The following is a 25,534-nucleotide window of genomic DNA, read 5'->3' as shown; positions in this document are numbered from 1 at the left end:
GGGGCTGCCCACTATGCATGCAAGAATGCCACAGAGACCTTAGACCTGGGGGTCGCCTGGCAAGATGCAAAGACCTCTGACCAGTGCTCAGTAAGCCCTCATTAGCCTGTGATTCTTTCTCTGAGCCCAGAAGAGACTCTCGGACTTACAGATGGGACAAGGGCAGCAATGCAGAGCAGAAGGGACACTTCGTTTTACCAAGACAGCAGCTGAGTCTCCAGGAGGACCCCCAGTCTTGCGGTCAGTAAGCGGCCTGGCTTTCACTTGAGCCCAAATGTCCTTCCTTGACCACACTCACTGCCTCTCAGGTCTCCCTGAAATAGCTTGGTATCTGTCTAAGAACTATTAGAAGGTGTCTGTGCTCCTCCAGAGAAGACTCTTGAGGGGTCAAAGTTAGCATATTTGTGCAGATTTAAAAAAGGCATCCCTTTCTGGAGACATTCTACCGTCATCTGCCAGGAAATTGATGTCATGTACACGCAAACTACGATGACTGTCATGTTAATGGCACCTCTAGAGTTGTGCAGTGCTTAGCCTGCACAGCTGTACACAGCAGCCTCAGGTCACTGACAGCCGGTTCATTTGGGACAGACAGAGAGAGAGGGCTTCCAGGCCTAACCTTCAGCCCTTTTCCACCCATCCCCCTCGGGAGCCAGACAGAATGACCCTGGGCATTACCCACCTCAGCATGGGGAGGCGGGGATGGGAATGGATGTGACAAGTGGCCTCCACCCTTCTCTCCCTCTCATCTCTCTGACCCTCTGCTCTTCATGCCTTATGCAGAGTTTCTTTTCCCCAACATGCATCCACTGTCAGTTGCTGCTTCATCAGTGACACGCTAATGAGGTCCAGTGAGGTTTGCTCTGCGTTGGAGAGGCCTCTGTGGTTGGCGTTCGGTCCACGCTGTTCTCTCTTTGCCTTGTGGGCCATGTGTCATTCTTTCACCCTGGAAAATCATAAATGAGGCTCCCTATGTGCGACTCCCACTGCCTGAGCCTGGGAGCTGGGAGTGGGGATGACTGAGAAGGGTGGGCAGGGGGGAGCCAGCGGCACAGCCCTGGTACTCTGCTTGGCAAGGAGCGGACACCTGCCTGGAGGGGACTTTGGAAGGAACAAAGCACACTCCACATGGGTGCTGCTGGCATTAACGTGATGATGGACACCAAAATCAGCCTGCATTGGTGGCCCTGAACTTCCAGGGTTAGTAGAGGAGAGAAAGGAATGGGAGCAACCAGCAAAGGTCTCTGGACTGAATGGATGGAATGCGTGAGGCCACGTCACCATGAGCTAGTGCTTCTGCCTTACACCCATGTATTCGGACCCGAGGTGCAGGGCCCTCTCTTGCCTAAGCCAATGATACTTCTCCAGCAAGAAGACAGGTGGGTCTTGGCTGGCTGTCCCAGAGTCCTCCCTGCTGAGCTCCCATAGGCTGGCAGGGGCATACCCACTGCCCCGGCCTGGATCTAGAGAACCCAGTTCCACTCTGTTCCCCCTGCCTCCTACCCACATATTTAAGGGGGACCCGGAGAGGAACTTGCAGCACTAACACTACCTCCTTCTTTTGTGAGAGGGAGGGTCAACCACTTCCCATCCCCCTCCTCCTACCACTCCAAAAAATACTCATTAACCTCTGGCCCATTGCAAGCAAAATGGATGATCCACATAAGAAGCCCAGCTGCTGATTAATTTTCCCAAACAGGGCCCAACTACAAAGTAGCGTATTGCAGGGGAGAAAATTCAGTTAACAGCGTTTGAAACAAATTTAATAGAACATATAGCTCATTACCCACTGGGGTCTGGGCCGCTGCTGCCACGTTGTGCGAGAAGGCAGGTGGAAGGAGTAGGGGAGATTTGCATCTCTTTAGCGGGACCAGCTCCAGGGGTTCCAGTCTGACAGTAGCTCTTTCAAATCAAGTTCAAGATGTTAATAGCCAGAGCTGCATCTATAATTAACAGGCCTTTGGATGGGAGGAGGTGCTCCCATCCGTCCTCCATTCACAGAGTGGAGACGCTGAGCGGGACTGGCAGTCTTCCCCGCCCCCCCCCCGCCCCCCAGCGGGAGCTGGAACCTCAGGGACCCTTCCCGGGGCTGCGGGATGTGGGCTGTGTGGAGGTGAGATGGGGATAGAAAAGGATGTAAGAATACTCAGGCACCAACTTCCAGGTGCTGGGAAAGGCTCAAAGCATCTGGGCCTCAGCAGGCGGCCCTTCCTCGAGGTCAGGGCCATGTCTTGGGGACGCTGTGTGCTTTGGTGTGCGGTCAGTATGGGCAGGGGCAGCGTAGACTCTCTGAGAGTTTCACTCCATCTAGGCTGTTAGGATCCTGTGCCCGAAATGGGAGCCAAGAGATTCAAGTCCCACGGCCCCTCCCCTGCCTGGCTTTGGCTGTATGGCCTTGGGCAAGTCACTTCCCCTCTCTTGGCGTCAGTTTCCTTACGTGTAGAACAAGGCAGCTGGACCAGGTGATTCCCAAAGTCCTTCCAGCGCTGTCACCATGGGCTGTCCCCCCCCGCCCCGTGTTATGAATGGTATGTGGTCAGGCCCAGGCCATGAATTAGGAGGCGGCCACCTAGCTGGTGTGATTGGTGGGGCCCCAGGGGGACTCCCCAGCCCTGGGCCTCCGTTCCTACCATTCTTCCCTCCTGTGGGCTAAGACCCCTGCTGCAGGCGAGAAGATGTTCAGAGAGTCAGAGCTGAAGGGCCCTTAGAGACAACCCAGCCAGTGGTTCCCAGCTAGACCATTGCGAAGGCTGCAGCAGGTTGCCAAGAGAGGTTTTGAACATTTCACAGAGCCTACGGGCAGCCTTTCATTACCTGTGATGAAGCAAACTAAAACACCAAGGTTTTTCTTTTGCTTTTAATTAGAATTAAATTAAGTCAATGTGATGTTTCAGGTTAGCGTGCGTTCTTCAGAAGCTCTGATTGGTTGTAGGTGACATCATCGGAATTTCTAGGTCATGGTTGGTGGACAAGATGCTACCACCTGAGTCACATGGCATGTGGTCACTGGCCAAATTGCACCTGTTCAGTACGTGACTGGCTTTAGACACCAGCACAGAGGATCAGCAGCGTCTTTCAGACTGAGAGGGCTTTAGAGGGAGGATACTCACAAGGGTCCTTGGTGGCGAAAAGTCGGGGAGATGGATTGATTTTGATAACCGCATATAATCGAACAGGAAACCAAGGCCTGTATTTTACCCAGCATGAACACAAGTCCATCAGAAGAGAACACTGTCTTCACAGCAGTGAGAGATGTGCTGGACAGGGATCTTGGGGGACAGCCTCCGTCCAGGGCCTGGGGGTGCTCCTTGCTGAGGGAGTGGGGGTGCGAGTGCTAAGCTACGAGAGGCATGGGAGATGCCGAATGCAAACTCCCCAACTTCACCTCTGATGTGTGCTCACAAGCCTGGCCTCATGTCCTGTTCTTACCCCCCGAGTGTGGAAAGATCAACAGACATGGGTTCAGGGCTGGTCTGGGCCAAGGCTGGGCGGGGGGGGGAGCAGACAGGACGTGGTGCCTCAGCCGGTCTCCTAAGGAGCACTGGCCCACCACGGGTCTCAGCCCCTGGCCCTCTGGCTCGCAGTCTCCTTTTCCTGAAGGCCCTGGGCTTAGTCATCTCTACCATCCTGTTCGGCTCAGGGGGCCTCGTCTCCCTGAGCGGACGCCCTGGCGGCCAACAGATTAATTTTCCAGCTGGACTTCTCAGCCTCAGCCTGGCCGGGCAGGGCTGGGGCAGGATCTGGCCTGGCTTTCCCTTTTCACAAGAGCCCCCAGAGAGGCCCAGAGTCAGTGCCGTAGCACAGGACCAAGTCTTAGACTAGACAATATTCCGTGTCCTCTGTGTGATGGGAGCCACGGAACCTGGGCCCACGAGGGCCCCTCAGCCATCTGCGCGACACTATGGACTACCTGTACTCTGTGCCTAGATAGATGGGCACCTCTGGACACGGGCAGGAGTGTGCCTGTGTGGACGCTGCCTGGGAGCTGCTCCAGGGCGGAGAGTCTCAGCATCCTGGGAGCCCCCGGATCCCGCAGCCAGGGCTGGCTCAGAGTTGGCCCCATGCAGCGAGCGTTTGTTGAATTGCCTGGCAGGAGAGAGAAAGCATATGGAAGGTGCCCAGCCAGTCCTTCTGGTTGTCCACAGGAGAAGCCTGCGTGTACGCACAAACATTGCATTGCAATTCAACAACATTTATTGAGGGCCCATTATGAACCAACAGGGCTCAAGCCCTGAGAATCTAGACATGAATAAAACCAGATCCCTGTCTCCCTGAGCCCCCCAGCCTAGGGCAGAGGCAGGCACATGAGCCAACCAGGACCCCCAGTGTGCTCAGATGGTGGTGGCTGTGTATGCACCCATTCCCATGAGGGCAGGACTGGGGAGGGAACACAGCAAGGGCCGGGGGGGGGGCGGGAGATGAGGAAGGAGTCACAAATTTCTACCCAAATCCACCCAGGCAGGTAAACGGATACCCCCAGACACACACATAAGCACACACGCATGCACGCACGTGCACACACACACACTCTTAGGTGTACCCACTGACCACCTAGGCATATGTAGACACAAATACCCTGTAGACTCAAGCCCCTCGCAGGCCTTCGTGATTAAAGCCTGTTAGTGGTCCCCCAATCTGGGGAGGTGTGCACGAGAGGATGGCCTGTGTGTTGGGAGCCGGTACCTGGGGCAGCATGGAAATCACTCCACCTTGGCCAGGGGATGGCCGGAGGTGGGCAGAGCTGTTAGTCTAAATCTTGACAGGTTAGGGGCGCCTGAATGGCTCAGTCGGTTAAGCGTCTGCCTTCGGCTCAGGTCATGATCCCAGGGTCCTGGGATCGAGCCCCACATCGGGCTCCCTGCTCAGTGGAGGGCCTGCTTCTCCCTCTCCCTCTGCCTGCCAGTCTGCCTATCTGTGCTCTCCCTCTCTCTCTCTCTCTCAAATAAATAAATAAAATCTTTAAAAATAAATAAATAAATAAATCGGACAGGTTAGGCTGATTATTGGCTTGCTGTGAATGTCAATCACCAGAGACAGCCAATCAACTATAGACCAGGCCTGACGCTCAGCTCAGTGGCCAGAAGTAGGGAATCGGACATAAAGTTTACCTGTTAGTACTTGTGCTCCTTGAGGAGTGTGAACCAGGCAGGAGTCAGGACAGCGGGGTGGAAGAAGGGGGTGCTGGGAGTTAGCTGTTGCACGCTCACATCCCTTCACTTTAGAAACAGCTCAATTCCCTATTTGGATTTTTTGCTCTTGGGAGCTAACAAATGGAAAGTGTTTGGAGGAGCTCCTGGCACATAGTAGCCCCTCAGTGGGCGGTCATTCTGTCCCCCAAGACCATGCCCCTGGTGTGTGCCTGTTTCAGCTCTGAGGAGGAGAGCCAGGGCTCCAGCCTGTAGCGGGTAGCAAAAGGTGAACCTGGGGGCACGAAGCTAGGATTCCTGCCCTTGTGAGCACCAGCCCTCCTCCACCGCACAGGGCCCAGCATGATTCATTGAGTGAGAGATAGATCCCTCCTCCAGAGCTGCCTTATGCCTAAACCTTGCAGAGTTTTGTGTATTCCTTCCATAAGCGATATTTCTTTGCAATAATAACAGCTTTTGCAGCACTTTCTACCTGCCAGGCACGGTTCTCTCTACTTGAGATATAACTTAACAATCACACGAGGTAGGGACGTTATTTTTCACATTTTACAGATGCAGGAACTGAGTCCCAGAGTAGTTAAGTGGGCAAGGTCATGCAGTGAGTAAGTGTGGCAGAAGCAGGATGGCACCAGAGTCCATTCTCTAACCACAGGGCTCTGCCACCTCTCCGGAAGGAAGATCTGATACTTTCTCCTCCTTCCCTGCCTTCTCCTTTCTCCTCACGAATACCCCATGGGGCCCTGGATAAGTCACTGAGTCTCTGTTTCCTTCTCTGGGAAGGAGAAAGTCCTCTCAGCCTGGCGACCTCAAGCTGTCGATACTCCTGCATGGGTTTCGCTGGGAGGAAATGGTGCCCTGGTGTAACATTCTGGGGGCCAGATATTCCAAGCTGGGCACTCTGCATCTTGCCCCCTGGAGTAGGGCCAGGGTGGAGAGTCCTCTCTGAGCCCCATCAGCAGACTCGCAGCTGGGCTCACAGGCCCCTGGAGGCCCCCTGGGAGGACCGGGGCTGGAGACACTAATGAGGAGATCAGGAGAGAAACCCCTCTCCCTGGAAGTAAATTCACGCAGAGAAACTTATAAGCTGTGCATGCAATTTGCAAGCGGGCCAAGGCCCTCAGAGCTTAAATATATTCCTAGGGGCTATTTATAGTCTTGGGAAAGTTAAGAGTTTTCTGGGTAATGGGAGTGCTGCAGACTCCAGCTGGTCAGGGCCTGCCAGGGACTGGCGGAGAATAGAGTGGGAACCATGGAGTCTTCTGGTGAAGGACTCCAACTTCTAGTGACCACCTGCTCAGAGCAGACAGCCCCAAAAGTGGGCTCCTGAGGTGGGGAAGGAAGAGAGCCCAAACCCCCTTACCTGGCATTTAAGGCTCCCAACTCCCCTTTAAATATCCCCCCTCACCTTTCCCTACACAAACCCCTCCCCCAGCCACCCTTAGAACATTCTCAGCTCTCACGCTCCTCCGCACTCCTGTCACACTCTTCCCACCTGGACTGCCCTTACCTCACTCTTCTCTGGTGAGCTGACATGCTCCCACCCCTCAAGGCCCCTGACGTCGCCATTCCTGGTCCCCGCTGCCCTGTCCCTTGCCCCCACTCTGAACCCTTCCCTGGAACGAATCACCTACCCCCGGAGACCTGGTGTAGTGGACGCCGTAGTGTGCCCCTCAGATTCACCCTTTGGGCCTGAGGCACCACTCCTTCCCTGGCTTCAGGAAACAGGGGCTCCTGGCTGCATCCCTCTCAGTCAGAGGGGGCCAATTCGTCTGAAACCATGCCTCCTTCCCCGGGACGGTAGATAGCCAGTGCTTGTCGGGGAGGGGCGTGGGGTAGAAAGGTCCTCCCTCCCTTTCTGCTGGCTGGACGATTCCAAGGGCCACTGCAGCTTCAGAGCCTCCTGGCAGATCAGCAGAAGCCACCTTGGTGCAGGATCCCCCTCTGTCCCGTCCTGCCTCCCTTGCCCCCATGGGGGCCATTCTCAAGAGCTCGCTAATCTCCATCTCGGACAATGCTTTCTGGGCAAGCCAGTTTATGACAGCTGGTAACAGAATGGCTAAGCAACCAGCCTGGGTGCCAGTAGAGATCAACCGTTCTTAGCGCCCTGACCTGGGCCGAGTTACCTAAGTTCTCCATACGATTGCTTTATCCATAAAATGGGAATAATGCTGAGGCAACAGTCTCTGGCGAGTCTTGTGAGGATTAAACGTGATGCTGTACGAAAGCGCCTGATACTGAGAAAGCGCTCAGTAGACATTAACTATGACTGTCTACATTTAACTTCTCTGAGGTTCAGGTACATGGGGATAGAGTCGTCTTATCTGTGTCATGGGGTCGTTGGTGAGAGTCAAATAATATTGAGAGGCAAAGGGTTGCATTCTGTGCTGCTGGGACCTAATACAGACTCGGGGGTCCAGTTCCACGGGGGCTTTGCCCACCTGGAGCTGTAGTCAGGAAGCCTGACCCTTCCCCCGACTGGTGACAATCACTGTATTAGTTTCTTATCACCGCTGTGACAAACTACCATGCATTTAGTAGCTTAAGGCGACACAGATTTATTATCTTACAGTTCTGTAGGTCAGGTTTGGGTCTCATCGGACTAAAGTCAAGGTCTGCAGGCTGTGGTCCTTTCTGGAGGTTCCAGGAGAGAATCCACTTCCTGCTCATTCCGAAGTTGGCAGAATTCAGTTCCCCGGGTTGTAGGACCGAGGTCCCCATGTTCTTGCTGGCTCTAAAATGAGGGTGGTTCCTATCTTTCACGGGCCGCTACCTCCCTATGCTGTGTTCCCCCTTCCTCCATCTTCAAGGTCAACACAGGCTGATGGAGGACCGGCTTTAGTCATCTTTCACTTTTAAGGACTCGTGTGATTAAATTGGGTCCACCTGCCTAATCTAGAATACTCTCCCCATCTCAGGGTCCTTAATCACATCTGCAGAGTCCCCTTTGCCACATAAGGTGCCATATTTGCAGGTTCCAGGGATTAGAAGATGGGTATCTTTTGTGGGGGCTGGAGGGGAGGGCATTATTCTGCCTCCCCTAAGCCCCCCAGCGTGGGACAGCGTCTGATCCAAAATTCACCTCCTCCTCTTCCAGGGAGAGGACTGTGCAGTTCCATGTGCCACAGGAACCTATGGCCCCAACTGCTCGTCTCTCTGTGGCTGTAACAACGGTGGTACCTGCTCCCCCGTGGATGGCTCCTGCACCTGCAAGGAAGGTGATGTGCCTTCTTGCCCAATCCCATCCCCCTCAGATGTGCGCACTGCCCAGGTGGGCTGCCGGCTAGGGAGTCTGGGCTGTCCCTGCCTCATCCACCCACACGCAGGGTCAGGGAGCTTAGAGATCAGGTCCCAGCCAAGGAAACCCAGGCCAGGGACTTCAGTAGGAGGAATGTAATAGAGGGGATTAGTTACAATCGCGTTCTAATTGCTGGGGGAGCACACGAGGGGAAGGAAGTGCACAAACCAGAGATCACAAGTGGGGGGGAGAAGCTGCTACCACTCCTAGGGTGGGAGGGACAGATGGAGGAAGTGGTGTTCCAGAGCTTGGGAGTGAGGGCCACCTGGTGAGAGCTGGGACGTGGATAGAGGGGCTGCGTGACAGCAGTGGAACATGGGGAGACCCAGCCCACACCACCATCAGAGGCCTTGCCAAGGCCAACAAAGGTGTCTCTCCTGCTCCCCACCTCCAGTCTGTGGGCCAGGTCTCCCGTGGTGAAGCCCACCTGGGAGCCAGCTGAGGGGGAAGCCGGGGATATGCAGCTGCAGGGACCAGCCTCCTGTGACACCGATCAGAGCTGGGGAAGGGGGGAAATGGATCTGAGAGCAAACAGGCTAATGACCAGCCTCAGAACGGGGAAACCAGCCTGTCCTAAGAACAAAGGGCCCTAAAATAAGCCTCCTGATCCCACTCCAGGCAGAGATAGACCTCCCCATCTCAGCTGGTGCCCTGTCCCAGGTGGGATCATGCACCTGCAGCAAGAGCAGTGAGAACCAGGAAGGAGGAGCCCCTCGGGCTGGCCCTAGGTCTCCTGACAGCCCTGCTGTGTTTTGGAGCCGACTCCATGTGGAATGTGTGCTCTAACCCAGTGATCAGAGAAACGGTGGTTTAGGGGGCAGGTACAGAGCTGGGGGAGTAGGCAGAAAGCCAGCCGTGCGGGGCCCCGACGGAGAGGTGACAGACCCTTCCCCCCCACCCCGCCTCAGGGTGGCAAGGCCTGGACTGCACCCTGCCGTGTCCCAGCGGGACGTGGGGCCTGAACTGTAACGAGAGCTGCGCCTGCGCCAACGGGGCAGCCTGCAGCCCCGCAGATGGCTCCTGCTCGTGCACTGCCGGCTGGCTCGGAGACACCTGCGAACTGCCCTGCCCAGTGAGTGCCCAACAGCCCTCTCCCCCTCTCCCGCAGAGGTGTGCAGAGAAGAGCACTGGCCTCGGTAGTGGGACCCTTGGATTCCGGTCTTGCATCTATAAAATGGCAAATATCTGGCAGGCGTAGCACCCTGGCCTCACTCCCCCCTTGCTGTGCTTGGTCAACGTTATTAATCGACCCTGGCACACTGACCTGAGCCCAGAGGCAGCCTCAGAATCATTCCCAACACAGTGCTACAGGACAGCCTTTACCAATCCCTCAGAGTGGCTGTTCCTCGATAATTTTATGATCAGGGTATGAGAGGGCAAAATCAAGCACTATTCAGTGATAGCCACCCAGACTTAATCACCGGATCTTAGTCTGAGAGACAAACACGTTAAACCAACCAATATATGGTATTGTTGAACGAGGCCTGCAGTCCTGGGTTCAAATGCTGACTTTGCCACATCCTAACTATGTGACCTTGAACGTGTTACTTCAGCTTTCTGACCCTATTTCTCATCATTAAATGGTGAATATAATGGAACCATCCCATAGATCTGCTGTGAGGATTAGGAGAAATGAGTGATAAAAGGCTCTTGATACCTAATGAGCACGCAGCAGATGTCGGTTGCCACCATCCGTCTTCCCTAGAAACAAAGAACAAATCGGTCATTCTTCACATGTGATCAATGCATTCTGATTTGCAAAGTGCATTCTCATTTACAATTTTAGTTAACAATCACTAACTACACCCCTTTGAGCTTAACCATCAAGAAGTAGGGCAAGACCGGGGTGCCTGGGTGGCTCAGTTAAGTGGCTGCCTTGGGCTCAGGTCATGGTCTCAGGATCCTGGGATCGAGCCCCACATAGGGCTCCTTGCTCGGCGGGGAGTCTGCTTCTCCCTCTCCTTCTGCCTGCCACTCCCCCTGCTTGTGCTTGTGTATTCTCTCTCTCTCAAATAAATAAAATCTTAAAAAAAAAAAAAAAAGTAGGGCAAGACCATCACCCTCTCCTTCCAAACCCCATACTTCTGTTAATGTAGTCAAAGAATTATTTGGCATGGCCTCGTGGCTATGTGGCTCACCAGTGATAAAAAGTGCTCCCACTCCGCTCTGGCCACAGTCTCTCTAAATCCCCATGGGGCAGAGGCTCACTTTTGTTATCAAAATCTAACAGAAGTGTGTGAAGCTCTGGGAGTCTAGGTCTGATCATTTCTCTGTCCCCTTCCCTCCACAGGATGGCACATTTGGGCTGAACTGCAGTGAGCGCTGTGACTGCAGCCACGCGGATGGCTGCGATCCTGTCACGGGCCACTGCTGCTGTCTTGCCGGATGGACAGGTAGCCACCGCCCCCACTGCGCCGCCCCCCGCCCCCACCCAGGGCCTGGGAAACCAGGTTCTAGGTGTTCTACTTCTCTTGACTGTTCTTTCTCTTTCTCTTTCACTTCTTCTTGCTCCTTATGCATGCACGTTTCCCTTCTCTCCTCTGGGCCTCAGTTCTCTGTTCCCTACAGTTCAAGCAAACCAATTATTGAACACCTAGTATGTGCAGGCTTCATTCTAAAGGCTAGGGACATACCAGTAAAAAATCAGACAGAGGCTAATACATGGTGAGCACAGGTGCTTAATCTGCATTCTTGGAGGATATGGTCGAGAGGGGGACGGGGACCTTCCGCGTAGCCCAGCCTCACACTCCTGGTCCCTTATATGTGTCTGTCAGCCTATCTCCTAAGCACATGGCAAACCCATCCCACTGCTGCTATCCTGGTCCTCCAAGGACCATCTCTCAGCTGGCTCTGCCCTGGCCTCCTCCTTGGTCTCTGGGCCTCCCCTGTTGCCCAGCTGCATCCATTCTGCATATGGTGGCCAGAGTGAACTTCTCAAACCCCAGCTCCATTCACATCAGTTCCTGCTCAGAGTGCCTCAGTGGCTTCCCATGGCACTTATAGAAAATCCAAAATCTTCACAGTGGCCCAGGGTCCCTCTGACCTGGCCCCCGCCCAACTCTGCCACCTCCCTTTTGCCCCCTCCCATCATTCACTACACTGCAGCTACCTGGGCCGACCACCTTCCTGACCCCAGGCCTTTGTGTGTGCCTTCTCTCCACAGGCATTGCTCTTTCCTTTTCTCTGCACCTGATGATGCCCTTCCCCATTACCACCCAGCCAAGACTATGTAAGAGTCCCTCTTATGAGTTCTCGTAATATCCTACACTCTTCTCTTTGCCATACTTACCTCCATTGTCACTGAACAGTCATTTGAGTATTTTTTTATTATCTGCCTCCTCAACTAGACCATCAGCTCTCTGGAGGCAGGGCGGGCCTTGCTCACCCCTGTGTCCACTGCCTGCCACCGAGAGATGACATGGTGGTTAAGAACACAGAGCTGGAGCCAGACTGCCTGGGTTTGTGACCTTGAGTGAGTCCTTTAACCTCTCAGGGCCTGAATTCTCCATCCATAAAATGCAGATAATTATAATCCCTGCAATTATAGGGTCATTTTGAAGTTTAAATGAGTTAATACCTGCAAGTGCTAACAGGGCATGGCGCTGTGCTCTATAAATGTAGCCCATGAATACAGGAAGTGCTTAATAACGCTGTGCTGGGTGAATGCATGCAGTCCCAAGGTGGTGGGCAGAGGGAGAGATACAGGCGTTCCTGGCAGTGTGGGTCTTCAGATAATCGTTCACACCAGGTTGCTGAGCAGCCTCTGTTTTCCACAACCAGAAAGTGTCTGAGCAGCAGAAAGCCCAGGGATATTGCTTCCTCGGTAGCATCTCTGACCTGGCTCCCCTGCCCGGCCTCGTGGTACAGAGTAAGGCTCATACCCTAGTCACTGGCCCCCCAGATTCCTAGCTGGAGCCAAGTGGAAATCCGCTTTAATTTTTCATGGCCTTAATTTCAAGTGAGCCGCTGATAAGATTTTAATGCTAGTGCTTAAAAATTCTGTCTTTGATGGGCAACTTTTCAGCAAGGCCTCTGCTGTTCTCATATAAAGCCAATTTTCCCAAATATGGTCCTGAAGTCATTTCAAAGGAGTGACTGATGTCCTGAGGTTTGTAATGGAAAAGGGGACCAAGGCAGGGAAAGGAGGGGATGCAGGCATAAGACCCAGACTCCCACTCGGTGAACCCTCCCCACCCACCCCTGCCCCAAGAAGTCTGTCTCTGACTTCCCAGCTCCTGGCATATTGCTCATGCCTTGGCTCAACAGTGGCTTTGCTCTGCCCTAAATACGTGCAGGTCTTCTCCCCTTGCCCACACAAACCACAGATTTTGACAGGTTCCACCATGTTTCATTCACTTTGCCCTATGCATAGCAGGTGTTTAGTAAATGTCTATTGAAGTAAATTGAAAGAAGCTGGGCTGTAACCATATATGAGTTTTTCCCCTTGAAGTGAAGGAACCTCCAAGGTGATCTACTCTAACCTCCTCAGACTACAGATGAGGAAAGGGACTTGTCCAGGGTCTCGGGGCATTAGGGCCAATAGGATGGGGACATGGAATTGCATCGTAAAAAGGAGCCATCTATTCATTCAATTAGCATTTATTGACTCAAGCAATCATCAGGTCCTTAGTTGGCAACTACCATGTATCCAGCACTGTGTCGGGCCCAGCGTTAAATAGCAAAATTCAATAACAGCAATGGTCCCTGGACGCCCGTTTTGTGCCAGACACCATGCTGGGCACCAGAGAAGCAAAGATAACCAAGAAGGCATCCTGTCCACCAGGAGCACCAAATAAGGAGGGTCAAAGTGTCAATAAGCCACGTTCCCTGCCTTCAAATTGCTGGCAGGGGAGATAAGACTTATGCATGAAACATTCAAATAATAGGCAGGGACAAAGCTGTATGCCACTGACTACCCAATAGATGCTTGAATCCCTGAGCAGACATCTGGGAGGGCTTCCTGGAGAAGGAGGACCCTAAGCAAACCCTGAAGGATATAGACTGCTGAGTTGCTGGCCTCGTGGCATGGACTTGAGGTCACGCTACGTGGATTCTTAGCCTAGCTTTACCCATCAACATGGATGTGTAGGGGGTCCTGAAAAATAAAGCAGGGAGATTCCCTAGGGATAAGACAGGGAAGGACCTCTGAGGGGGATTATTATCCCTATTTAACTAGGGAAAACAGGGCCTAGATAAGGTAACTGGTGAAGCTATGTCTCTTCAGAAGCTGTGCTTGGAAGACCCTCTCACAGGCCAAGGGGCAGCCCCTTTGAGCACTCCAGTAGAACCGGGGCTCTCCACGCAGTAGGAAACCCTAGACCCTTCTCCCCACTCAGGGAGTGTCTTAACTTCCAGGGAGTTCTTAGAACATATGAAAACCTCCAACAGGGGCCCCACTCCCACAGAACCAGGCCTAGAATATAATAATTGCCAGATCCTAAAAACAGTGAGCCCTTGCCACCACCTGCCATCTGCATGATCACCTTGTAGCCATGGTTCTCAATCCCCAAGAAAGAGAACCCTTTTGGGACGTGAAAACATCTTGAGGGTCCCACACGAGAGTAGCTGTAGTTTTAAATATCCGTTGATTGGGAGAACACTCGATAGCAACAAGCTGCCATGAATTCAAGGGGGCTTTTGCATGCATTGGGTTTCATTAATTACAGCAGGGTGTGCAGACGGGTTTAGGAAAGAGCAGTGTGACCCGTGTGCCTTGGTCAGACTACGTGAGCACGTGGGGCACAGATAGGATCAGAGGTCCCTGTCAGGTGGCAGGGTGCCTCCTGGGAACAGCAGAGTCCCTCGGCCCGCAGCCTGATCCGGGCTTTCCCACAGAAGAATTCCTTGGTCACAGCTCCTGTGTTGCCAGAGAAGGGGAGACGTGAAGTTGTATCCAAAGCTTTGAGCAGCCTTGTGGTTCTCACTTCCCCAGGCTCCCCTCGGGTCCGTGCACGGGCTTTGTCCGGGTGTTAGCCCCTTGAGCACCTGAAACTGCACCGGGCGAGACCTCCATCAAGGGGTGAAGCGGGCCAGCCAGATTCCCTCCCTCCACAAAGAGGCCTCATTTCTCAGAGAGTGGCATCGAAAGCCCTCGCCCTGCTGCCAAATTGAGATGTCCCCGGGAGGGAGGCCAGGGAGGGAATGTGGGCGCTAGACTAGACGAGAGCTGGAGGATGAGTAAAGCCCTGTTGCGGCCCCTCCCTCTCTGCTCTCTCTGGCTGCTCAGCCCTCTCCTCCCTTTCCCACGGGCTCGGGTGGGCTGTACAATTCCAGCCTGCCTCCAAATTGGTCCCACTGCTCTCCTGCTGCTGCTCGGGCTGGCTCTCTTCGCTGGGCCTGAGAGTCTTCCTCCCTCTTTCTGTCTCTTTTGCGTAATCCCTGTCCCTGTAACAAGGCAGACATGATTTTTAAACCAATTCTCTTCTCTGAGCCTCTGATGTTCGCCTTCCCGAGCCGAGCCAGTTTCCTGGGCCCACGCCTTCCGTTCGCCTAATGCATGTCAGACTGGAAGTATTTCTGCCCAAGAGGAAACCCCACCCCAGAGCTGGGGCCTCCAGCCTCAGGCCTTTTGAAATTCCTTCTTAGCCTTTGGGCTGTAATCACCTCAGTACATATTCGCTCTATCTCAGCTCCAAAAGATTATGTAGGCCTTCTTCCTCTTTCTTAATAGAGTACATCGCAGAGCAGAGAAAACATCAGAGTGCATCACCTCCAGTGACAGTAAGATGTCATTTTGCAAAGTGTTGGTTTCTGTCATACACGTATGTGCACTTATGATCTAAAATCCACGTTCCAGGCAGGGCCACCTGGGTGGCTCAGTCGTTAAGCGTCTGCCTTCGGCTCAGGTCATGATCCCGGGGTCCTGGGATCGAGCCCCACATCGGGCTCCCTGCTCGGCGGGAAGCCTGCTTCTCCCTCTCCCACTCCCCCTGCTTGTGTTCCCTCCTTCACTGTGTCTCTCTCTGTCAAATAAATAAACAAAATCTTTTAAAAAAATAAAATAAAATCCACATTGCGCTGAGGGCCGTGGTCAAAAGAATCTGAAGAGACCCCACCCACTGTCTGGGCCTGCACCCTAGGTTGGCTGGAACCCAAAGGCCCCGGAGCTCCTAGGCTGACATGGGTGGGCACGAAGCTCACCCCCAGCTGCTGCAGCCGGCCCCATGACAGCACTCCCTTGCCCCACAGTTGGTTTCTGTCAAGCCTAACCTTGGATTCCAGCGAAGATGTCAAAAAGGAAGGTGACCCTTCATGACCTGGTTCCTTCTTGGTCCCACAATCTCATCTCTTGCCATACCTCATTTTGTACTTTGTGGCTCAGCCACACTATGCTGTTTTCTTTTAAGGCGTGATTCTCTCTCCTGCCTCCTAATTTTTGGACAGAGTTTCCTTTACCTGGTAAATTCCTCCGTGGCCCTTAGGACTGACTCACTTTGGGCATCACCTCTTCCTGGAAGCCCTCCCTGACCAGCCAAGCCTGGACTGGAGTTCTCCTCTACATTCCCAGATGCACTGTGCTCACCTCCACCCCTTCATTCTGCAGAGGGCCCCTTCCCATCGTCCTTCCCTCATGGAAGGGAAATTTACTGACCCAAATTTACCCCCGGCCCACAGGCATCCGATGTGACAGCATGTGTCCGCCTGGTCGCTGGGGTCCCAACTGCTCCGTCTCCTGCAGCTGCGAGAACGGCGGGTCCTGCTCCCCAGAGGATGGGAGCTGCGAGTGTGCCCCTGGCTTCCGAGGAACCTTATGCCAGAGAAGTAAGGCTGAGCCCCCCACCCCACAGATGGCTCACTTTCCCCACCCCTTCCCTGTTGGAACAAGTCAGGGCTGGGCTCTCAGGGTCAGCCCCCATCAAACCCCTCCCTTCTGGTCCCCTCTCTCCCTGCGCTGGCTCTTCTGTCTCTTAAGTTCAGGGCCCAGCCTGGCTCCTCAGTGGAAACTGGACCAGACCACAGCTTCTCTCTGCAGGAAGGGACAGGCCCTCAAAGGTGCAGGGTGGGGACAGCTTTCCCCATACTCTTGAGGAGCCGCCCTTCATCTCCGTGTGGGACAGGACAGGTAGCCAAGCTGACTGGGGCCCCTGAGGCTGCTGACCACCATCTCCACTTCATCCCCAGTCTGCCCCCCTGGGCTCTATGGCCATGGCTGTGCCCAGCCGTGTCCCCTCTGCGTGCACAGCAGTGGGCCCTGCCACCACATCAGCGGCATCTGTGAGTGCCTCCCAGGATTCTCCGGAGCCCTCTGCAACCAAGGTAGTGTCTCCAGGGCAAGTGTGGGCCGGGGAGGTGAGGCATCCTGGGAAGGAAGCGGCTGGAAGGAGGGGCTGGGGGATTCTCATCATACTCCGTGGAGGCAGCTCCCTGCCTCACCAGGGCTCGGGCCTACCCTTCTGAGAATTGGTCACCACCAGGCGTGAGACGAAGCTATTATGCAGTTAAAGGAACAGGCTCAGAGAGGTTAAATGGCTTCTCCATGGTCTCACAGCTAGGAAGTGGCAGAGCCGAGAAATTCCGACTCCAAAGCTGATGAAAAATGAAATTAGCGTAGATGAGTTCTGCATAAGAAGTGTCCCCAAATGGCTTATGCCAAGTGCCAAGTGGTAAAGGCAGAGGATGACGTGGGAACTCAGAGGGGACAGTTCTGGCAGGAGCTGGAGATGGCAGCTTCCCAGCCCTTCTCCCCCCACACTCAGGCCAACATCGCTGATCCCTCACGGCACACTTTCCTGTCTCGGCAGCAGAATCCTTCGCAACGCCAACTCCAGCCAACCTCCACCACTCAACAGGACTCGGAAAGGGAGACAAAGCTCATTTGCATTGGTGTGCTGCTAAACTGGCTCTCTGTGGGGGAAAAGCCTTGCTTTGTAACATTTGCAAGCAAGTTCCATGATCTGAATGTCTCCACCACGGCTGATTCCGTGGTACCAGGGGTTTGACACGGGTCACAAAATTCCTGAATATTTAACAACCAGTGTGAGGGGAGAAGCTGGCTCCAGCAAATACTGCTGCCTATTGCCATCCCTGGCTCAGTTAGGCCAAGGTGGTGTAGATTTGGGGGAGCGGCTCCGTGCTATTGCAGGCCTTCTGTGAGGCCTCAGCCTAAGAGGCAGAGAAGGCAGGAAGGCACTGTGGGTAGAGCAGACAGCTTGGGTGTGGACATCTGACTGTCCAGCAGTAGAGAGTGGCTGAAGGATGCCGGGGGGCTGGGTGGGGATGGCAGAGGGAACTGGGAAGGGAGTCTGGGGCCCTCGGGACAGCTTAGAACACAGGGTTACAGAATTTGCACTCTATCCTATAAGGAGCAAAGAGATCTTAGACTAAGGTAAACGTTAAGAGCTAAAAGCAACTTCAAGGTCATCTGTGCAAGAATCTCATCTGGCCTGTGTTTAAATGCTTCCACTGAGAGCTCGCTACCTCCCAGGGGAACAGATTCTTTTGATGAATAATCACCACTGAGCTGGGCTGGCTTTGTAAGTGTATGGGCCGTTAATATGTATGAGTGGAAAGTTCACTCCATGATGCTTTGAGGTCATGAGAAGTTTGGGCCCCAGGGAAGCATATGTGACAGTTTCATTTGCTTGCAGTCCTCCCAGGACAGTTTAATCATAACCTGACACGTCGAGGTTTACTTATTAAACATTGGAGACCCAGCCGTCAATATAGATAGGCTGGGTCTAAATTAGGATCTAAGCAGCCCGAGGAGTAAGTCTTGGATCCTGCGATGTCTGATTTATCGCCCGCTGGTCTAATGAGTATTTTCCACATATAGATCTAATAGAGTTTGCTATTAATGGCAGCTGCCCTGGTTAAGTCTCAAACCTTGTAAAAAAATTGAACTGACACTTTCTAATGACCGGCTTTCCAGCGAGTTACAAATTACAGACACTGCTTATGCAGAATCATTAAACATAGATTAAATATAACCGGATGTTTTCTTTTCACCAGCCCCCTTCTCCACCACCCCTTTTTGCCTCACTCTTGATTCAGCTAAGAAGTCGACCAATTAATGTATTAGACTGATCGCATTAGCAGCTCTGTAGGTGAATTTGTCAGCCTTGTGTGGGTGAGAAAGACTTCAAAGATAAGACTGTCTTGTTAGAGAAGCTCAGAGCTGGTTTGGGGGGTATGGGTAGGTGGAGCAGCTCACCCCACTCCCCATACAGGGCCAGGACTGGAGAATGGGCTCCCCAAATCAAGCACCTCCCAGAGGTGGGGAAGAGGAGGCTGGGCAACCTGCTGTTCTGGAAGCTGAAGCTGGGACCTGAGCTGCAGGTGGCGAGGTGTGTGTCAGCTGCCCTGGTAGGAGCTAAGGTTTTTGCCAGGGGAAGCACAGGGCCCCACTATCAGCCAACCCCCACGCCATAGCTGTTAACCACAGCCTGAGGCCAGTGTGTGACGGGTACAGGCCCCATTTCAAAGATGAGGAAACAGGACGTAGAGGGGTCATGCAGTCTGCTCAAAGCGCCTAGCCAGTAAGTGGCAGACCTTCCGAGCTGTGTGACCTTGGGCAAATTACTTAACCTCTCGGTCCCTCCGTTTCCTTATCTGTGAAGCAGAGTTAATAATAGGGAGTAATAATGAAAATATCTAACATTGACAGTATTACGAGGTTGACTGAACTATTTGTGAAGCACTTGAAACAGTGTCCAGTGCATATAAGTGCCATAGAAATTTTTGTGGAATACATGAATAAAATTAAGACCCAAACGCAAGGCTTTAGACTGGAGACCCTGGTGTGCCATGCTGCCTTCATGATCTGTCCCAACCACTGATCATGCCCAGGAAAGGCATAGGGTGGACACAGATCCTAGGCTCCAACTGCCCACAATCTGACCATCTTGTTGGGGAAGGGCTGGCAAGGGGAGGCAGTGTGGCATAAAGGAGCGGGTGGGTGTGAGCCCAAGGTTTAAGAGAACTGGGTTCTGGGTACGTTGCTTTGCTTCAAGAATCAGTACCTTCCCATGATCCTCCATGTGGCTCACCCAACTGAGGGCCTCGGGGGGTTCAAGGAATTCCTCCCCCATAACAGGAATGCGATGAAGCCTTCTTTGAGGATGGAGGGCTGGCTACAACCAGGCTTTGAAGGGAGAAGGTTGAACTGAGAAGAGCTCAAAGGGACAGGAGTCAGTGATCCCAGCAGAACCCACTGGAAGGTCACCGCTCCTGGGGCCTATTTTGGTATTCCATTTTGGAATACTTCCTGAGTATTTGCTGTGTGTCAGGCACTGTCCTGGGCACTCGGACACAACAAGAAACAAGAGAGCCAAGTGCCTTGCCCTCACACAGCCTGTAGTCTAGAGGGGGACATTCAGAGCTCAGCCTTCCCCAGCAGAACTTGGGAGTTGAAGGGGAGCCAGTTTACTCCCATACGTTCAGCCATCATGCCTGCTTTTTCCAGGCATAGTGGAGAACAAAGACATGGGCAGAACTCAGGCCTGGCCTGAAATTGGCTCACAAGTCACAGTAACAGAAGACCAGGGAAGAAACTAAGAGAGAGTCTGGAAGTTCAAACAGCTGGGAAATAGCTGCCCAGAACAGAGATGATGGGCGAGTCAGGATTAAGTTCAGTTTTAAGTGACATAAAAACCCCAAATAACTGGCTTGAAACTGACAAACATTATTTCCCTTAAAAAGAAAGAAAGAAACGATCCAGAAGTAGACCACTGGAGAATGGCAGGGTAGCTTACAAAGAGGTCAGGAGCCAGCCTCCTTCTGTCCTGTTCAGGCATCCTCAGCACACGGCCTCCACCTCTGATGGAAGGTAGTTGCTTAAACTCCAGCCTCCTCATCCACAGTTCTTATCCATAATCCACATTATCCTTCAACAAGGACGAGGAATGGACAAAGACACACATTTCCACTTATCAGAGTGTAGTCACATGGCCATATCCAGCTAAGCAGGAGCCTCAGAAATGAAGTCTTTATTGCAGGTGGCCATAAGCCCAGCTAAAACTCCAGATTCTACTTCTAAGGAAGACTGGATGGTTGAAGGACTAGCCGCCTACTACAGGGGGATCGTGGGGAAGGTAGCATTTTAAAATGAGTCTTACGGGCGCCTGGGTGGCTCAGTCGGTTAAACATCTGATTCTTGATCTCGGCTCAAGTCTTGATCTCAAGAGTCTGAGTTCAAGCCCTGCCTTGGGCTTGATGCTGGGCATGGAGCCTACTTAAAAATAATAATAAAATAAAAATAAAATGAGTCTTATAGGCAAGGTAAGATTTCCACAGCTGGACAGGAGGGTCAGGGAAGCCCTGGAAGGGAACAGCTGGAGCTAAGTTCTAATAACATGGGGTGTTATTAGAAAGTGGTGTGTGGACCAGTGGCTTATGTGTCTTGGGAGAGAGGGGTAGTCACCAGGTGAAGTAGCTTAAGTGTTGCTCTTTAGGATCCAGATTTTATTATGGGGCAGTGGGAGCCACTGAGGATGTTTGAGCAGGGCACAGAAGTGCCATGAAGAGAGCTAAGATTTAGAGAGCTTAAGTTGTAGGAAGCAGGTGGAGGATGAACTGCAGGGGAAATGAGAGGCAGGTGCTCAACTAACACTCAGACCTTGTTCTACAGCAACTCGCAGCCTGGTTGAGGAAACCAGCCCTTCCTTTAGGGACCAAGGAGTGTCTCCTCCGGGGGGGGAGGGGGGGAGAACCGCAACCCTCCAAGTGACTCAAAGTGAAATACCACAGGGGCTCAGTGGAAGACAGCACCTTGCGAGCCCAGGAGGGCTGTCCGGAGGCTGAGCTTAAGGCTTGAGGAACAGGTGGGATTTGGAGAGACAGAGGCAACGGGTGGGCAGAGACAGTCATTCAACAGTCTAGCTGCAGGCCGACCCGGCCCCCTGCACTCGTCCCTCTCCTTCCAGCTACATTGTCCACCCTCGTGCCTATGGGATCAGTGATGCTGGCAAGAACATGGTAGCGGACAGCAGGAGGCTGCGGAGCAGTGTGGGGAGCACTGGATGGAGGGCGGAGGTGGGATTCCCGGCCTCAGCCGCTTCCATCCGTGGGGCCCAAGTCGAGCGACTCTGCCCCTCTGGGCCTGTCTGTGCCTTCAAAGGGATCATTAATTGAGCGTCCAGAGGAATGCAGCTGTGGGCACAAGAAGGGAACTCAATTGGAGAAGGGTGATGGGGCTGTGGAGGTGGGCAGTTCCCACCCAGATCTGGGAGCCCCGGGGCCGTCAGAGCTGTGGCCTGGGAACTTGCAGGGGCGCAGCAGCTGTGGGTGGGGGTCTGAGGAGAACAGGTGGGAGGGCAGGTGCCAGGCTGTCCTGTGCCCACAGTGTGTGCTGGAGGGCACTTTGGGCAGGACTGTGCCCAGCTCTGCTCCTGTGCCAACAATGGGACCTGCAGCCCCATCGATGGCTCCTGCCAGTGCTTCCCTGGATGGATTGGCAAGGACTGCTCACAGGGTAAGCAGCTGCCCAAGGAATGCCCTCCACCAGGAGCCAGGCCCCAAAGCACACCCTCCTCCTTGCCCAGAACCTCTTTTTTGCCCCTGGTGCCTCCACCTCCCAGGACTGAATTCTCCTTCCGCAGACAAGACTATCCACCTGAGTCCCAGTTAAGAGTCCCAATAGCTGACGGAATGAGTTATCAGGGTTGATCATTGGCACTATTAACTGTTAGTACGAAAGGTACTGACATTGTTGGGAGTACCATTGTTACCCTACCAAGAATTGATACTCCGTGAGCCCCTGAGCAAGGAGTAGCCCCTAAGTTTGGTTGGGGAGGAAGAAGGGGCAGGGACTAGCATGCTGGGGTTTGGAAATGGGAAGTGAGGTGAGAGCAGGGCAGTCACCTCAGAAGGGTGAGGGCGTCCCCTGAGTGACCCATGTGAATGATGTCCTGGGCACATAAGCCTGGACAAGGCATTGTAGAGGCTGTTCTTGTAAGGTGTGCCCAGCCTTGTAAGGTGTACCCAGGGACCACACAATCTAAGGATGGAGGCTTAACCTCTGCCCTGTGGAGCACCCTGTCTGACGGGTGAGACAGGGACAGTACCCCTAGGGAGGTCCCAGTTAGATGGCCTGGCCTGAGGGAATTTCCATTCTGGTGGAGGAGACCCAAGTGTCATCCTCAGGGAGCTCAGCAGACGAAAGAGGGGAGTCCCTATCCTGGGAAAGTCCCCATCATGGGGAAGTTAACACACAGTGTTCACACTGTAAACTGCAATGTTTCGTTTACCACACCCACCCACATGCTCCAAATCACAGCCAGTCCCCCGAGAAGGGAAGTTCAGGAGCCCTCAGAGCTGGGAGAGTGGGCAGAGAATTTGGGCTTCATGGGAATCCTGGGTAAGCAGGCCAAGAGGTGAGTGGAGGAATTCTGGGAAGTGTGTCAGGAACGCCAGAAAATACCAGCTGGGTGTATCATGGCATCTTGGCTGATGTGCCATCCCCCTTCCTCTCTCCCCCTTTCTGTCTGCTTCATTCTGCCTTGCCCTCACCCTGTGCGTCCCACCCACCCCCAGCTTGCCCACCAGGGTTCTGGGGCCCCGCCTGCTTCCACACATGTAGCTGCCACAATGGGGGGAGCTGCAGCGCTGAGGATGGAGCTTGCCACTGCACCCCTGGCTGGACTGGACTCTTCTGCACGCAGCGTAAGTCCTGCCTCCTGGCCTCCCAGCCTCGCAGCCATTCAGAATCTCATGCTGCGGCCTGCTGGCTGCCTTGGGCATCGTCCAGGCCGGTGGAGGGAGAGAGGAGGCGGGGCCCGAGGGTCCGGAGTTGCCCCCACCCCACCCAAGGAGTGGGAAACTTAGGTGGATTCAGGGGGTTGAACAGCCCCGTGTCCTGGAAAGTCAGGGCTGTAAGGTGCTCCAGCAATCACCGAGACCTGAGAGTGGGGCCCAGAGAGGGAGGAACAGCCTGTGGCTACACGGCAGGGAGACCCCAGCCTGGCCTCTCATGCTAAGAAGGATTCCTCACAGCCACCCCTACCCTGTCGGCCTGAGAGTCCAGAGTGCAGAGACAGCTGAGGTGAGGTGCTGGGTCTCACTGCTCCTCACCGTGTGCGCAGAGAAAGAGGCAGCAGATGACAGGTTTGGTCCCAACTGTACCGCTGAAGTTGTCCCCACCGTTTCTCCAGGCTGCCCTGCAGCGTTTTACGGGAAGGACTGTGGGCGTGTGTGCCAGTGTCAGAACGGCGCCAGCTGTGACCACATCAGCGGCAAGTGCACCTGCCGCACGGGCTTCACCGGGCGACACTGTGAGCAGAGTAAGCTGTCCCAACCCCTGACCCTGGGTGTTAGTGCCAGGCATCAGCCTCCTGCCGGGGAAGCCTCCGCCTTCACAGTCCACTCATTCAGGGCTCTGCACCTCCTGTTCCCTGGATTTTTGGAGCAGCTTCCAAGAAAAAAGGCTGAAGAGGGGTCATGCCTACATCAATGTTCGTTGAGTTTCTTCCTCCAGTTGGGGGTCGGGGGAGGAATGGGGAGGTGCTGAGAGCAGAACAGACGCCTGAGGGAGTACTGAGGGAATAAAGGCAGTCAGATCTTTAATTCTTCTTTGAAGCCACAGTGGCACCCAGCTCAGGGCCTGGCACGTGGAAGATGCTGCATACATGTGTCAAGTGAGAAGTAGAAGTGTGTGCCCGCCCCCCCACTCAGGGCTGAGGTGCTCCATCCACCCCCAAGCATCAAACCAAACCACAATGGGAGCCACAGGGAAATAGGTTTTACTCGGAGTCAGAACTGGCTAATCATAGCTGGCCACAAGTGTGTCTCACTGTCTGTTGCATGTTTCATGTCTTCTTCATGCTACACAGGATGTGCCCCAGGAACCTTTGGCTATGGGTGTCAGCAGCTGTGCGAGTGCATGAACAATGCCACCTGTGACCACGTCACTGGCACCTGTTATTGCAGCTCTGGATTCAAAGGAATCCGGTGTGACCAAGGTAATACACGGGTGGGGAGTTCCTAGGCAGGGGCTCTGGAAAGGGCCTAGGGAGACTCCAATGGGAACTGGATTTTGTAAGGACAGTTTGTGACTTCCCTTTTATTCACTTCTGGAAGGAGAGCAAAGGGGTGTGTTGCAGAGGGGCAGGCAGAGGCTCCAGGTACTGTGTACTAGAGGCAGTCGGAGCAGGAGCCTCTCAGTCATGGCTTCCCCATGCTCATCCTTGGCAGGTTTCCTGTGAGCCAAACAAGGGTAACCGCAAGCTAGTTCATGTGGGAAGGCCAATGGACAGTCGAAGATAGGCCCAGTTCTGGTTCTACTAGATGTCCTGGGCAGGTCATTTCGTTGTACTGAGCTTATTATTCCACATGCAAAGTGGGAAGAGATTAATCCTTGTCTTCCAGCACAAGACAAGGTTCTTTTGAGGGCCAAGGAGCCCAAAGGGGCTCAACCCTGGCTCCAGCTCTACAGTCGGAGGACACCCCAGAGTACAGTTGTGAGGACCAAGTTGAGACAATATGAGTAGAGGACTTGGCACAGTCCTGGCGCATAAGCAAGCACTCAATAAATGATTTTGTATACATAAAAACCCTTTGTGAAGTGCTGCAAACAAATAAGGGATTATTGTTGTTTGGTCTAGAAGATGGGGAATGAGAATGGGCTTTCAATTTACCCACATAACAGAAAGGGGGCCAAAAGACATTTCCATTGCATTCTGATGATAGAGCATAAAGAATGATAATGCAGCACATTATTTCCCCGAGGATGTTGGCTAGCTCCGTTCGGCCAGTTGCTGATGACAGCCAAGGAGAGGTCTAGATGGTGCCAGGCAGCAGGATGACCTCCACCATGGGCTTAGCATCAGCATGCAGTTAGCCCACACGTACGTCATCAGGAGGGGTTTTGTGGACAGTATTCCTGGCACACTTTCACTGCCAGTCTGTCATTATGATGCTCACAGTTCCCTGCAGAGGGTGGAATTACTGTCCCTATGTTACAAACAAACAATATGAGAACTTGGGAGTCATACAGCTGGTAAGCAAGGAGATGGGCTGAGTCCAATTTTTCCCAACTCCTAAGGAACCTGACTTCACCAATTACCTGTTATATGATCTTGGTCAAGTTATCTAGCCTTGTGATGACTTCCTTCATCTGTGAAAGGGAAATAATTAAATAGTCCCCATATTATATGGCTGC

At 53.5% G+C, this 25,534-nt stretch overlaps 1 protein-coding gene across 13 annotated transcripts in view; it reads left to right on the top strand.

Moving 5' to 3' along the window:
- Positions 1-25,534, top strand: part of MEGF11 (multiple EGF like domains 11) — a 350,367-nt gene that overhangs the window by 302,566 nt on the left and 22,267 nt on the right. For all 13 annotated transcript variants that reach the window (XM_027569507.2, XM_027569514.2, XM_027569510.2 and 10 more), the window contains 9 exons: positions 8,242-8,362; positions 9,351-9,514; positions 10,733-10,835; positions 16,057-16,203; positions 16,564-16,698; positions 21,722-21,850; positions 22,912-23,040; positions 23,529-23,657; positions 24,207-24,335. In XM_027569507.2, the coding sequence (XP_027425308.1) occupies positions 8,242-8,362; positions 9,351-9,514; positions 10,733-10,835; positions 16,057-16,203; positions 16,564-16,698; positions 21,722-21,850; positions 22,912-23,040; positions 23,529-23,657; positions 24,207-24,335 (1,186 nt within the window). The remainder of the gene's footprint in view (positions 1-8,241; positions 8,363-9,350; positions 9,515-10,732; positions 10,836-16,056; positions 16,204-16,563; positions 16,699-21,721; positions 21,851-22,911; positions 23,041-23,528; positions 23,658-24,206; positions 24,336-25,534) is intronic.

The sequence above is a fragment of the Zalophus californianus genome, chromosome 6, assembly GCF_009762305.2.
Source record: "Zalophus californianus isolate mZalCal1 chromosome 6, mZalCal1.pri.v2, whole genome shotgun sequence".
Taxonomy (NCBI): domain Eukaryota; kingdom Metazoa; phylum Chordata; class Mammalia; order Carnivora; family Otariidae; genus Zalophus; species Zalophus californianus.
The sequence above is the reverse complement of the archived record's forward strand: the minus strand, read 5'-3'. Positions and strand labels throughout refer to the sequence as shown.